The sequence below is a fragment of the Wolffia australiana genome, chromosome 2 (assembly GCF_029677425.1).
Source record: "Wolffia australiana isolate 7733 chromosome 2, ASM2967742v1".
NCBI lineage: Eukaryota > Viridiplantae > Streptophyta > Magnoliopsida > Alismatales > Araceae > Wolffia > Wolffia australiana.
Window position 1 is genome coordinate 9915507 of NC_135836.1, and position 14350 is coordinate 9929856.

At 43.0% G+C, this 14350-nt stretch overlaps 1 protein-coding gene across 3 annotated transcripts in view; it reads left to right on the forward strand.

The window, feature by feature from the left end:
• LOC144716778 (binding protein) overlaps nt 1-14350 on the forward strand; it is a 92611-nt gene that overhangs the window by 34364 nt on the left and 43897 nt on the right. For all 3 annotated transcript variants that reach the window (XR_013584990.1, XR_013584991.1, XM_078592023.1), the window contains exons 8-11: nt 3999-4200; nt 7952-8020; nt 11371-11814; nt 12114-12441. Coding sequence is in view for 1 of the 3 variants with exons in the window: in XM_078592023.1 (XP_078448149.1) it covers nt 3999-4200; nt 7952-8020; nt 11371-11814; nt 12114-12441 (1043 nt within the window). In the remaining 2 variants the exon portion in view is untranslated. The remainder of the gene's footprint in view (nt 1-3998; nt 4201-7951; nt 8021-11370; nt 11815-12113; nt 12442-14350) is intronic.

The window sequence follows — 14350 nt, forward strand, 5'->3', positions numbered from 1 at the left end:
AGGAGAGAGAATGATAAGAGGGCTAATGGGCTTATAGAATAGGGCCCATTAGCCCATGAGTATTAGTATCTCACTAACAGGATGTGATAAGGCAGAATATAAGAAGGAGATTCCAGATCGCTGAAGACATTAGCCTGGATGTCACATCAGCGGATTAAATAGCTTCATGTCTTCAATGATTGTTTGAGAGAGGAACCATGATTACATTCTGATATCTGACAAGGTCATCAAGATCACAGAATGTCACATGATCTAAAAATAAAAATCGGTGAAATTGTCGGACCATGATGATCGAATTAACAATGATGGCAAATGATCTATTCGAGACAGCAAGGATTTGGTCCTGATCTGATATGTTGATGTGTCGCTGGCAGAAGACGTAATGCCAGAGTGAAATCCCAAGAGAGAGAGAAGAGAGAGATGGGATGGTCATGAAATTGTCTTATTGAACTGTTCAAAAGGCATAAAAGATAGAAAGGCAAAAAAAGGTTATGAACGGTCATAATTTTTTTTTGAACAATTATGAACGGTCATGATATAGATACTAAGGGATTAAAATATAAGAAAGGGCAAAAAAGATGTCTTACAAATGATAATTTTTACAATCGCAAGAATGAACCTAAAATATCGTTACTATTTCTAATGCTTGGGCATTTCTTTTTGAAGAAAGAGAGGAGAGATGGCACACAATCAGCGAACCTCCTGTTGTGATATACAAATATGAACATTAAGTACATAAATGGCCTACACGGCCGTCTCGTACCCTGGGAATGGTCCTTTAAACCATGCAGAGGTAAAATAGGCCACTGCTTGTAAAACAGGGTCCATTGCGGCTTTCTGTACATTGAAGATTACTTCATTCCTGTGCAGCCATAATGCCCAGAGCACTGCAAAAGGTTGTCCAGGCCCCTCTCGCCCCCTGCGAGGGCCGCCTTGTATGGAGAAAATAAAAGGCCTCATCTGAGGAGGCATCCACCCCCAGGATTGGCTGATGGGTCCCCACAGCTTGGGAGAACAAGCACTCGAAGAACAGATGACCACAGTCTTCATCGCCGCTTGTGCACAAAGCACATTCCGTAGAGGCGTCTTGGAGCCATCTCTTCCGGATGAGCTTTTGTCACTAGTCTTCGTCGAAGCAGTAGCCAACATAGAACTCTCACCTTAAGGATCTTTTGTCTCTAAGTGGCGGGACACAGGACAGGTGGGAGTGGATAGGCACACCGTTTTCTGTTCGAGATTCCTATGCAAGACTCAGCTGCAGACATATGGCTGCTATCAACGGTTAATATGCCAACAACACCAATCCTCTCCCTCTCGACATCACTCTGCCTTGTCATCCCTCTAACTTCCTCTCTACCTTCTCTAGTACTGGTTGCCTATCGGTGGTCTTAATACGTCCGCCGTCAGCGGCAGCCCTAATATTTCATGAGTGGTGTATGACTAGGTGTCCCCAAGGCATTAAAACCTAGGGCCTCCTCCTCTTGCGATAACCCAAAGCCAACAAAGACTAACTTGGCGAGGTTAATGTGTAGGCCAGAGCAATCCGCGAATAGATCTATCAAATGGATAGGTTCTTGGCCTCCTCCTCAGAACCCTCCATGAAAAAAGTTGTATTGTCTGCATATTGCAATATGGGGATACCCGCTGAGAAACTAGGGGTCCAGAATCCCTTCAACAGGCCATTAAAACAAACCTCTGTTTTGCTTAGGGCTAGAGCGTCCACGGTCAAGACAAAGAATAGAGGTGCTAGAGGGCATCCTTGTTTGATTGTTCTTTGCAGCTGAATCCAACCTTCTTCGGTACGCGTATTCGCCAACACTGAAAAATAGTGGGACATAAGACATCTTTTAGTGCATGACACCCGTTCTTTTCGAAAGCCTCGGCACCAAATGATGCCCATAGAAAGTCCCAATCAAGGCAATTGTATGCCTTTGCAAAATCCACCTTTCATCTGTGATCTGTTCCACGCTGTCAAGATTTCTGATGCGAAAACTGCATCGTCAGCCAGTTGTCGTCTTGGAATAACTGCAGATTGGAGAGGACTAGCCAAGTCACCGATCACCTCCCTTAGCTGGTTGGCCTAGACCTTGGCTATGATAAGATATATGGAGTTGGATAATGTTATAGCACAAAAGTCTCCCACTCTAGTGGCTCCACATTTTGGGACCAACATCATGTAAGCCCGATTCATTCTTTCCATTCTAAAATTTCCTTGCCAAAACTCCTCCAATATGGCCATTACCTCTGTCTTGACTGTCTCCCAAAATACACTGAAAAAACTGAGAGTCCATCCAGCCTTGGGGCTCCTTCTCCATTCAGTCTCTTGATGGCGGCTTGGAATTTGGCCTCTGAGAGGGAGCACACCAGCTCTCCTTGTTGTTGGAGCTCTATGCTGCCCCCCTAAGGTTACAGGGAGGTGAGATAGGGTAGTCCAGTTCTCCCGAATTTAGCATGTCCCACGTAATCCTAGGGATCCAGATGCCGATTGGTTGGTGCAACATTTGTCTGACTGTTGTCGTCGAGCCAATGAGGGAGGGGCCGCACCTAACGCGATGAAGATTGGAGCTGCTGATTGCATCATTACATCGAGCCAGCTACTGCATTAAAGTCCATCTATCAGTGGGTACAGCATAGAGATTCATCTCTTCTATTTCTCTTTCCCTGCTTGGGCCGATTGTGAGTTGGGCTGCCCATTGTCCATCGGTCCGCTGCAATGGGATGTAGCCAGGTCAGGCTTCCCTAGGGATTCTGGGATCTGGGTTAAGGCATGGGACGATGAGTGGGGTTGGTTCACCAATAGCTTCATATTCCATATCTGCTGGTCCACTTCTCCCGCCGTGTAGGAGAAATTGAGTTCCACCGATTTGGTGAACTCTGTGGGGTGAGTACAGTGTTCTTCCCAATAGGCAATTACGCTGTCGGTCGTCGCCGTTGGGAGTCCTATGAATTGGTGATGTCATTTGTGGCCTCCCACGGTAGCTTAGTGGGGCTGCTCATCAGGATCCCATGGTGGAGGCATCCCCTGTGGTGTTCTGTGGATCGGGCTGCCATGACAGAGGGGCTCCGGCGAGGAGGTAGTGTGGATTGGTCGGGGCCAGGAAGTGTGCGTATTTGGCTTCCTCTGTTGGAGGCAGCTCAGTCGAGGAAATTGTGGGGTTTCAGTCTCCCGCAATGAGGGGAGGTCCTGTGGGGCCGTGGTGTTCAGCTTGGGCTCCCGTGCCAGAGGGATTTGGTCAATCTGGCTTGGGATCCGGCACCGCTGGGATTCCGGGGCAGGGGACGTTTGGGACAGGGATTTTTTGCATCAGGATCCCACACTGGGGGGATCCGGTGTGCGGGGGGAGAAGGTGGGTGTTCGGGTCAGGGATTCTGGCCGGGTGGGGGGGTGGTGTTTGGGTCAGGATCCCACACTGGCGGGATTCTGACGGGGGGAGGGACATTCGTGTCGGGATCCTGCACTGGCTATAATGCTAGGGGATACTATTGATTAAGCTTTTGTTTTGGAATTTAAAGTGGGTTCATAGGAGCCATACCTAAAATTCCTATTAAAGAAAAATAGAACCCCCTGCAGTTTATAAGATAGACTTTGTTGCTGAAGACATACATTTTTCCCCACTTGCATAAATTTAAATAAACTAGAATTAATTCGAACTTTCACATCATGAAAAAGAAAAAGGCCTCGGGAAGCAAATGATCCTCTATGACCGTTGTACATTGCCAACTTCAGTCTAAGTCGAATGCCTCTAAAGAAAACTTCTCTGATATTAAGCATTATAACTATTTGAAAATTATATATATGCACAACATAATATTGGTGCATGCAGTATATTTTTTCCATTGGCGGCTTTCCTTTGATATCACCACTATAAAATTTATCCTTCGTTCATTTGTTTCATTTTCTCTCTTTAACTGTCTACCATATCATGCTTCTAAACTCCTGGATCAGTTATATATGAGGAGTTATATTTTAATTGACATGATTGAGAGTTACCTTGCAGAACTTTTGAGGAGTGTCCGAAGATTGAGGATTGATGAAACAGGGACAGTTCTGTCTCTTCAATATCTGACTCTTGGAAGTTTGAAGTCTTCACTACTACAAAACCTGCGTGCCCAGAATCATTTCAGACTAATTGGAGGGTTAGAAGTTCTTCTAGATGCGCTTGGGCTTCCCAGGGCAGAATCTTTCTCTTTAATTGGAAGGTAACATAATGTTTTGCAGAACTTCAGTAGATAATCTTATGTTTCAATATTCGATCTCGGTCATATTTTGTGGGTTCTCATTCTTTCTTTTCCTCGTTTATTGTTCCAATGCCATGTCATCTTGTTCAGCAAAGCCGGTGATAAATGTTGCGTTAAGATATCTCTGTTACAAGCTGGGACATTGGTTTTCCAATTCTAAAGAGTTGACTTGTCAACCCCATTGAAAATATGTAACAAGTATTTCCTGGCATGCACGGGTTAAAAATATAGAAGAGATGGGCATGGGTGGGGGAAAAGAAGGGAGCAGAGGGTAGATATCTGTCAAACTATGCAATTTTCCTCCTTTCTTTTTTCCACTATTTATAACTTACTGTGAAACAGGACACAAGATCTTCATTAAAAATAAGGAAGCCCTCCAAAGAATGACGGTCAACCTGATGCTATTAACACAGATAAACAAAATGGCCAAAATGCTCCTCCCTTCAAACCCATTTAAGCTGGTATGCTATAAGGGACTCAACGTCATGAAGAATGCTGCCCATAGAGGCCATCATCCCCCTAAAAAATCCTCATTGCCGTACTGCCAGGTTGCCCAGAGCACTAGTAGAAGCCTTCCCCATTCCATCTTTTGCCTAGATCTGCCTTCTCTGATAGTCCTAGAAGGCCTCGTCAGAAGAGACATCCATCCGTGGGATCTGCTCCGATGCCCATATTACTTGGGCAAACTCACATGCGAAGAATAAATGAAAACAATGTTACTCACCCCTTGTACACATAATGCATTCTGTCGAGGCATCCATGAACATTCTCTTTTGGAAGGTTCATGTCACTAGTTGCCGCACTATCAATAATCAAGCAAAAATCCACACCTTTATGGGAAGTTTCTGTTTCCATAAATAGCCTCATATGGTAATGGTTGTTGGATCCTCTGATACTGATGCGATCCATCATCGCATCCATGGACGTCGCCCCCTGCCCAAGACGAAGGCCCAATAGCCAGGCTTACTTAAGCAGGCTATCAGAATAGAGAAGACGGCTTTCGACCTAGTAAGTGCTTGGGCACTTCTCGTCTTAATCCCTTTCTCTCCTAACCGATCTCCTTCACAGACGTCCAGACCTGCGACGGAGCTCGGAGCACCCTGAGCTCAGTCGTTGTCCATCCCGCCTATTCGATGGCGTCGTCCAGCCTGCTGGATCTTCCTCATCTCCTCTCCACTTCCCTTCTCTATCTCTCTCTCTCTTCACTCTCCTTCTTGTTGCAACATCAAGACATTGTTTGTCAAAAATGAAGAAGAACTCCCTCACGGTCGAGCTTCCTGAGCGAGGTCCGTCGGCTAGGGTTTTTGAAAAGAAACCTTACACTTTTTTTTCATTCGCACCCATAGTCTTATGAGTTACATAGTGGGCCCAAACTAACTGGGCCTTTGACACTTACACAGAGAATGTACTTAAAAGAAATACAAATAAAATAAAAAGGGCATAAAAGGAAATAAGAACTTGACGAGGTCCCTTGCTGACATTGTTACAAGTTCATCAAGGTTTGTTTGAGTACACGAGGGACGTAACAGATACTCCCTCTCTGATCTTTATGTTGGCATCCATGGCAGAAAAGGAAGTGCCACTCCCAACCATCTCATGTCTCACTCAAAGATCTAAGATGTATAAGTGCCTGTTGCATGCTAATCAATTCTTCAACCCTCTGCTCCGACAAAATCCCTTCTAAGATTGGGTTCCATGCTCCATCCTAACATTCTCTGACTCGTGGCATGCGGATTCCGTGCAAGGGCATAATGTCCTGGAAACTCCAGTTGCAGAGCAATTGTTCAGGACTTTACGCCCTTTATGGTCAAGAGATTGTCCAGGACTTTACCTCTAGCTGACCAATTGTCTCGTGAGTGTCTATAAATGGAGCCATCTCCTAGTTTGGCTTTGAAAAATTCCGGGATGGGTTGGGGGGGGGGAATTTGTCTCATGCCAACGCCAAAATGGAGATTTCCCCTGAATTTTAACTGCACACCTCTCCCAATCCAGCTCTGAGCCACATCTGTCCTTCAGGATGTTTAAAACCAGATCCTCATCGGACCACATAATTCTTTCCACTCATTTTGTCAGTAGTACCAAATTCATGGATTATCGATGGATAACCCCCCAACCCCCCTCCCTTCACGGGTCTGCACACTACATCCCAGGAGACTGCGAACATCCCCCTGTTATTTTCGCATCTGGATCCCTCCCAAGAATCCTCCTCATCAAGCCTTCCATACGGTTTCCTACCCCTTTAGACATCTTCAAGACCAGGAGGTAGAAAATTGGAATTCCTGAAAGAACGTAGCAGCACCAAATGGCTTCCCTTTGATAGTACTCTGTTCTATCACCCCTTGAGTCTTGTTTCAACATTATTTATCACTGGCTTCCAATCAATGTTTGAGATCCATTCCCCCGTGCACAGGAACTGATCCGATTGGTGTCCCTAGGCCTCTAGAGCACTGTGCCTCCTCCGCTAGTGATTGTCTGAACTCCACTATACAGACTTGTCTTAATTGATATGTAGGCCCGAAAAGTCTGCAGATAAGTCTTGACCCCCTTATCTCGTGGTTTTGAAACTGCTCAACATGCCATGTGTATATGTTTTCAGGGCATGGGTTGCCAAAGCATCGACGGCTACGACAAACAATAATGTTGTTGACAGATATTTGTGTCTGACCCCGTATGGGATGAGTCCATGCCCCCTCCGGATGCCTGTTCACCAGGATAAAAAAATAGGACGTAACGAACGGCCAAACCCATGCCATCCATTCCATGTGAAAGACTCTCTACTTCATAGAGGACCATAACAGTTTCCAATCGAGGGAATTATATGCCTTTCATCCTGGTTGGCCTCTCCAGACTCTCCTGCCGTCCTCTGTCTTGGTACTTACCGAATCGACCACGAGCGGTCACATTTTTAGGCCTACTCCCTTAGGGGGATCATCTAAATATATTTTAAAAGGTCAGGGATTGTATCATATTTTAACTGTAGCTCTAGAAGATTGATATTAATCCACTTTAATCTATTCAGAAGAACTGTAACGACGCAGAAGTCCAATTCTGTTGAACACCAGAACAATTTTGCATATGTAGGGCTTGGAAGATTTGATTCATCAGGGAATGAAGTGTTGCTGACATATTATTGAGGCTGAGGCGCATCACTCAGAATTTATAGTTGCCTTGGTATATCTGTGTTGAGAAATATGTGTTACAAGCCCAGAGAAATAAGCCCAAGCCCAGAGAAAAAGGCCCAAATCGAAATGCTATCTTATCGGGCCCACTAGGAGACAGTGGGGCCCACCGCAAAAGCTAACGGCTAGTTAAAACTACCGTTAACTAGCCGTTGGCCGACTGCCCAAACAGCTCCTATAAATACTGATAAAAATACTCTCTTATGTATCTTTTTGAATGAAATAAATTTTTTATTCTTTTCTCAATCTGCACTTCAACGATCCTCAGAATCTTGTCAATCTGGACTGTGATTTTTAGACTTTAAGAAAGCCATGATGGAAATAAGAAGAAACATTGATGTCTTGTATAAAGAGGCTCTGATTCTTCATGTACTTGCTCTTAATTTCTCATGCTTAGACCCTGTTATGGTGTTGCTTTAATGGTTTGCATTAAATTTCCAATTATTCTATTTCAATTGAGTTTTCTAAGTTTAATATTTCTTCCATCTTTTTTCTTTCTGATTGCTGCCTCATGAGCATTGTTACTTTTGCAGAAGGGCTAGCTGTCTGTTTGACATTTTTCAACTGCAAATACTGTCTTTGGTTGTTTTAAGGGAGAGCATGTATCCTTACATCTAGTTTAATGTTATTTAACATTTATTTTAATTTATCAAAACTTGTATTTGACACAATACTCAGGCTAATTATAATAAGTTCTCTCTGATTTCAGTTATGTGATGAATTTAAATGCAGAAATGTATTGTTTATCTTTCTCTGGGAGACTGTAAGTACCATCGTCATGTGCTCAAAATGTATCTCTACCTTGATTGATTTGTGTCTCTGTTGAAATCATGGTTTATCTTTCTTTGATGGTTTTATGTCTCTGTTGAGTATATCTTTTACCTTTCCCTGATTTCTTTCTTTAAAGTAGTAAATGTCAGACTTGAATTTGAAGAAATCAATCAAGGTAGAGACATGTAATGTCTTACTGTTAGATAGAGTCATCAGCCAGTGTAATCTATCCTTTTTTTCTGGATAATTGTTATATACCCTCTTTCTATTTGTAATATTTCTTAAAACCCCTTACTTTATGTATTTGTAAATGTAATCTTAAGATGATCCATGAATAGGGATCCTCTTAATGGGACAAGTGGGCCAGGCCTGACAAACCAAAACATATCATTTTACTGGCTGTTTGCCAGCCTATAGTGCGCTTTTCGTGTTTCGCCAAAACCCTAACCCTAGTTAGGGCTGGTGGCTGGGGATCTCCACAGAGAACTCAAATCTGCCACTTACTAATGACAATGTGAGGCTGGTTAAAAATTGAATAATCGCCACAGTGGAAGAAATAAAAATTGAGACATCTGATAAGGGCCGAATCGATGACTGCTCAATATCAGGTACAAAATTAAGGTAGACAAAGCCTATTTCTCACTCCTCCCCTCTAGCGAGTTTTGGATTTGCCAACCTTGGTGCAGCTCCTAGTGCCCTTGCAAAGAGAAATGGACCAGAACAAGTGTTCCAGAGTCACTGGGGTCTGCATCAGGGGTAGTGCAGGTGGATGTAGGTCCTGTAATTAAAAGATGGCTCTTGTTCAACAGCCGCAACTGAGGGCTCATCTTATGTGGTTATCAAGGACGAGCAGGCTGACGAGCGGTAATTCTAAACTCTTCGACTTCTCCTCTGGATGTGTCAGAGTGGGTTGATCAGTCCGGTTCCAGATATTATCCAGCAACTTGGTGGTGGAAACAGGATCGATTGCCCTGTGTAAACCATCAGCAACTTGAGAAGCTACTGATTCACCAATGGTCATACTGACTAGTGTGTCTATTATGATTCACATATAGTTGTCTGGGTATCAAAAGCAACAAACAAGGGAAATAAGCTTTACACAATGTGTTGGTGGATGTCTAAAGTGATCATGGACCATAACCTGCTTGTTATGAGGCAGACACAGTCACCCTCCTCCAATAGGAGCAGTCCACATTGTCGCCTATTCTGCGTATTCTTCCTCCCTACCTTGTCATGCAAGAAACACCCATCATTAAGAGAAAGTACGCACCCAACATCTGTAACAAGTCTCTTAGATGAAATCAACAGCGCTTTCCTAGACAGCACATGGAACACATTTTTAAGAATTCCCTATCCATCCAACTTTACATGACAAATCTGGTGACTTGAAGATATCCTCCCAGCAATTAGAATTGCCTGACTACCATAACTTTTAACAAGTTGACAAGTTTACGACTACACAATCATTTGATGTAACTCACAAGAAAGACTGGAAAAATCACTCGACACACTAGTACCAAATGAACTACTGAATGCACCAGATTGGCCAAAGACACCAGAGAGAAAGTATTGAGCAGGCCCAAGACCTTTGACGTATCTGCCTCGAGCTTCTCCATATCAACAGACTGCTCCAGTAGCAGGACTGCCTCCATCAGCTACTTATCTCTTAGCAATATAGGCTTTCCCAGTAGCAGGACTGCGCCCCCTCCTCTTCCCCCACCACCACCACCACCACATGCCGGAGGAAAGCAGCTCCCCCTGGGGTATTTCGGCCCGAGGGTAGCTCCAGACTACTGGCAGGCCCCCTCTTTGTGCTTCGGATTCCTCGCAGAGCTCCCTTTTATTGGCCCGGAGGAACACGATGGAATTGCCCATCACGAGCTTCTTCTGGTTTATGAACGTGCTTCAGCCTGTGGTCAGCAGGTGCCGCAGGAGCATCCCAAGTTTATGTGCGGGAACTTCCACAGCTCCCCATGCATGCCATTTTCTGCGATCGTCTGCGCCGGCAGGTCTGCCGCTTAAACCAGTCATGGGTAAATGGTCTCAGCGCAGTACTGTGGAATGCAGAATATGCTACCATTTTTTCCCCTTTTTTTTCAACCTGAGTATACCTTTTTTTCTCTCCCGCCCTGTGTTTGCCAACGGTTTGCTTGTTTGCGAACAGTGTTGGTGTCGCAATTTTCTCGTTTGCATTTCTGTTTGTGTGTGAACGTTCGTACATTCGCAAATGAACAAAACTTCTTCTCCAGTGCCTACTCACAAAGTTTATAAGAGATCACCTAGGTGTCCCTGGCCTTGTTGCAATTAGAACATATCAGTCCCTCATTGGACTTGGATTGGGTTCCATAGTTTGATTTGGAACTCTTCTCCTTTTCTCTCTGTTCACTATCTGTTGACCAACTGCATATGGAATGGGGTCCGTCTTTTTGGAAGTCAAGGCAGTTGACTTGCCCTGGTCACCTGAGGCTTGGATCTTGAGTCGGCTTTCCTCCGAAATAAGCATGTAAATAATTTTATATATGTCTGGAACTTGCTTTCCTTGAGCGGCCTTTCTCCATGTGTTGACATACTCAGGGTTGAGGTGGACCAAAAAAATGAATTACTGATACATTAGAGTGTACTTTCTTTCCACAACATGCTAAGTTTTTCCACATTTATGAGCATTTCTTTCCCTCTTACACTTTCATCTGTGATTAATCTATAATGCAACTGAATTAACTTGATTAAAATTTTCACTTTATTAGACGAGCAAATACAACTTCATCTAAAAATATTGGCAAGAAGTTTCTTTGGATTTTAATTTTTCTCCCTATGTCATTACAGTCTGTTAGGTTGTGAGGCCTATAAAACTTAACCAGTGGGGCAGAGGTCAAGCTTTTCGAACTTGCACCTACAATATCATAATTGTTAGTGAGATAGGTCTCTTATATGGCCAATGGGCCCTGTTCTATTAGCTCATTAGCCACTTACTCTCTTTCTCTCTCCTAGGGTATAGATACCCTTCTAGTGTAACTTATCTATTATGAGTGTATCTTCTTCCTTACCTCATCGACCCTTCTCCTCCTCCTAACCCTAACCCTAGATTAGGGTTTCACAATAATTATATGCGAGTTTATCATAGATTGAAAAACCTTGTGGTGTTTTTATCGTTTCATCTTTTGCAATCCTTAAAATTCCACAGATTTGCTAACATGAACAACTTGCAGTTCCTATGTGAAAATGGAAGAGTGCAGAAGTTTGCAAACAGCCTCTGTTGGCCTGCGTTTGTGCTTCAGGAGATAAAACCTGGGATGGTTCATTCGGATGTTTCCTTTTTGGTCTATAAACTTTCAGATGAATCCCCTAATAAATTTCAGTCAGAAGATATTTCTCTCGGCGAAAATTATTCATCGGAATCTGAGTGGAACTCGTATGTTATAAATTTGTGTAGAGCTCTCTGTTCTTTTATTTTACCTCCTGAAAATGAAGAGTATGATGATAGAATGAGATCAAGTGCCCGAACATCGATTCCTGTATCACTGGCATACTGGGAGACCTCTGCCAGATGGATGGTTAAGATTCTTTCTGCAGTGTTCCCGAGTATTAAAGCCTGTTCTACTGGCAGTGAGCTGCCTCGTCATTTAAGGTAACTTACGTGAAATCATGAAAAGTTCATAATTGCTTCGATGGAATCTTTTTATTTTTCAAATATTCATGAACTTAGGCTATTTAAATACAAATGACTTAATTGGGGTTCAATGATGGATTATTAAACCCAAAGCCATTTTTTTCTGATTAGCTATTGTGCAGTTGTGACTAAAGTCATCCCACTGGTTATCAAAACGATTTTTAGCCTTTTAGTTTCCTGGAGATATTAGGGTTTATTTCCTCAGGTTTCACATTCTCGTGTTTGTTTCCTAACGATGCTGTTCTATTTATGTCTAGGGTGTTTGCTGGCGTTTTGCAGAACCATATTCTTTATGCATTCAGAAAATTACTTATGTCCATTCCAGGATTATTAGATGCTCTACGGGAAGAGGGTATCTGGAACTTAATCTTCTCCGATAATTTCTTCTACTTTGTGCCGATACCAGAGGAGGCATTGGTGGTCATTGGATCATTTATTAGGGAAGGGGTGGCTACGCCATTTACTGTTTGTCCTGAGGGAAGTTCTATAAATTATCTACAACATGATAACGTTCACATTTTTTATATGGAGATAATCTCATTTGTAGAATTTACAGCAACACTTGGCGGGAATAAACATAATTTGGTATGTCACCCCTACATTTCTTGTTATTGATGTCTGCATCTTTGCATCTTCCTGAATGCTATTTGTGGATTAATCTGAATAAGCTCCCTCCGACAGGAAGCTGGAGAATAGAATATACTTGGTTTTTTGTTCACTATTATTCATGTTATCTTTAGTGACCATACCTTCTTCCTTTGATGGTTGGATTCATGGCATATTGGCAGTCAGATAGGGTATAGACCGTACAATCTTTAGAGTGAGGTTTCAAACCCTCACTCAACAGTAAAACCCAAATATGATGTTTTTATCACACTTTTCATATGTTTCTACAGCAAAGAACTTTGGGTTGGAGCTCATCAGGCCCTCCAAGGGCAGGATGAAGCTTAATTGTTTGATATGGGAAAGTTGCAGTTTTCTGGAGGAGAGCATTGAACTCGGCTTATTGTGGAATGAAATCCTTCTTTCTTGAGCAGTTTGAAATCCAGACCAAGCTGTACGAATATGATGAAAGATTTCATGTACCCCTTCATTATCAATCTGAATCAAGAATACTACTATCTGGTGAACCAGCTCATGAACACATAAAATCTTCTTGAACTCATTCACACAGTAACTGTTATCGCTGGGAGGGGGAAAAGTTTTTTGCCTGAGTGAAAGTACCAATACATTATTCATGTACACATGTTGACTATGCAACTCTACTGACATTAGATAACAGACCTTTGAGTATTACTCCACTGCAAATCTTGGCAAAGGCTGGATCTACTGAATGTACCATTTTTACCATCTGAACCTTAGCGCTTAGCAGTTTGTATTCATTTGTCTGTTGGATCTATTACTGCCACTATTCCCCTTACTAGATCTAATGATTTTTCATAAATGGGGATTGGATCCCCAAACACGAAGTTGTGGCGACATTTTACTTCATTTATGGATGACATGTAACTTCATTTGTGCAACTTCTATTATAATCTTGTTGGTTACTGTTAGAGCCCGGACAATTAAGTCTCCTTAGCCCTAATACCAGTGCCCCCAGCTTATTCAATGCGCATCCTCAGCCAATTTATAGATGCTATAAAATCATATCGAATGGGTGGCCAACGGAGTATACAGATGTTGAATATGCCTGCCTGCATATTCAACATCTGTATACTCTTCCAACTGTAGTTCACCATGACACTTAAAACAAGGCCAAGACCAATGGCTGGATCTTTCACCTTTCTTTGTGGCGACCTGCCTACTCGAACCAGTAGTTGCTTGTTCAAGTGTCGGCGATGAGTTTCATGCCCTGACTCACAGTCTGTGAGGCCTTGTGGTTTTCATCTTGGCTGAATTGAAGTGCTCCTCTGATCAACCTGTCAAACTATTTGGTGAAAAAAAATCTGCCATCAGTATTGCTCACTGGTGCAACATGATCACACCAAGCATATTGAGGTGGACCATTATTTCATTAAAGAGAAGATGGAGATGGGAGAGTTTTGCCCGTCATACATTCCCTTTGCTCAGCAGCATGCGGGATCTTCACCAAAGGCTTTGCAGCTGCCAGATTCCACTAATCATGGTAAGTTGACTTCCACCATGGGCCGTTGAAGGGGAGTGTTTAAATGAGCTTCTTCAAGTATCGCTGTCATTGGCCCACTTATGGGGACTCTTTCTCTCTCCTCTTGTCCACTTTATAGGGTGGACATGTGACCCTATTATCAGTGTGAAATTTTTTTCTTATTCTTCTTCCTATTTGTCGTCTCACTCTTGATCCTTCACCAACCTTGTCGGCTTCTTTATGGAGAGTTAGAATTGAAGTTGTGTAGCTATCATAAAAGTTATCTTGGCCCAGGGAGAGAATGTTTGGTATGATCCTTAGATACATCTGAGTAGACACCCGAGGAGACAACTTGGTATAAATATAAAGTGACAGCTGAGAATGGGCTTG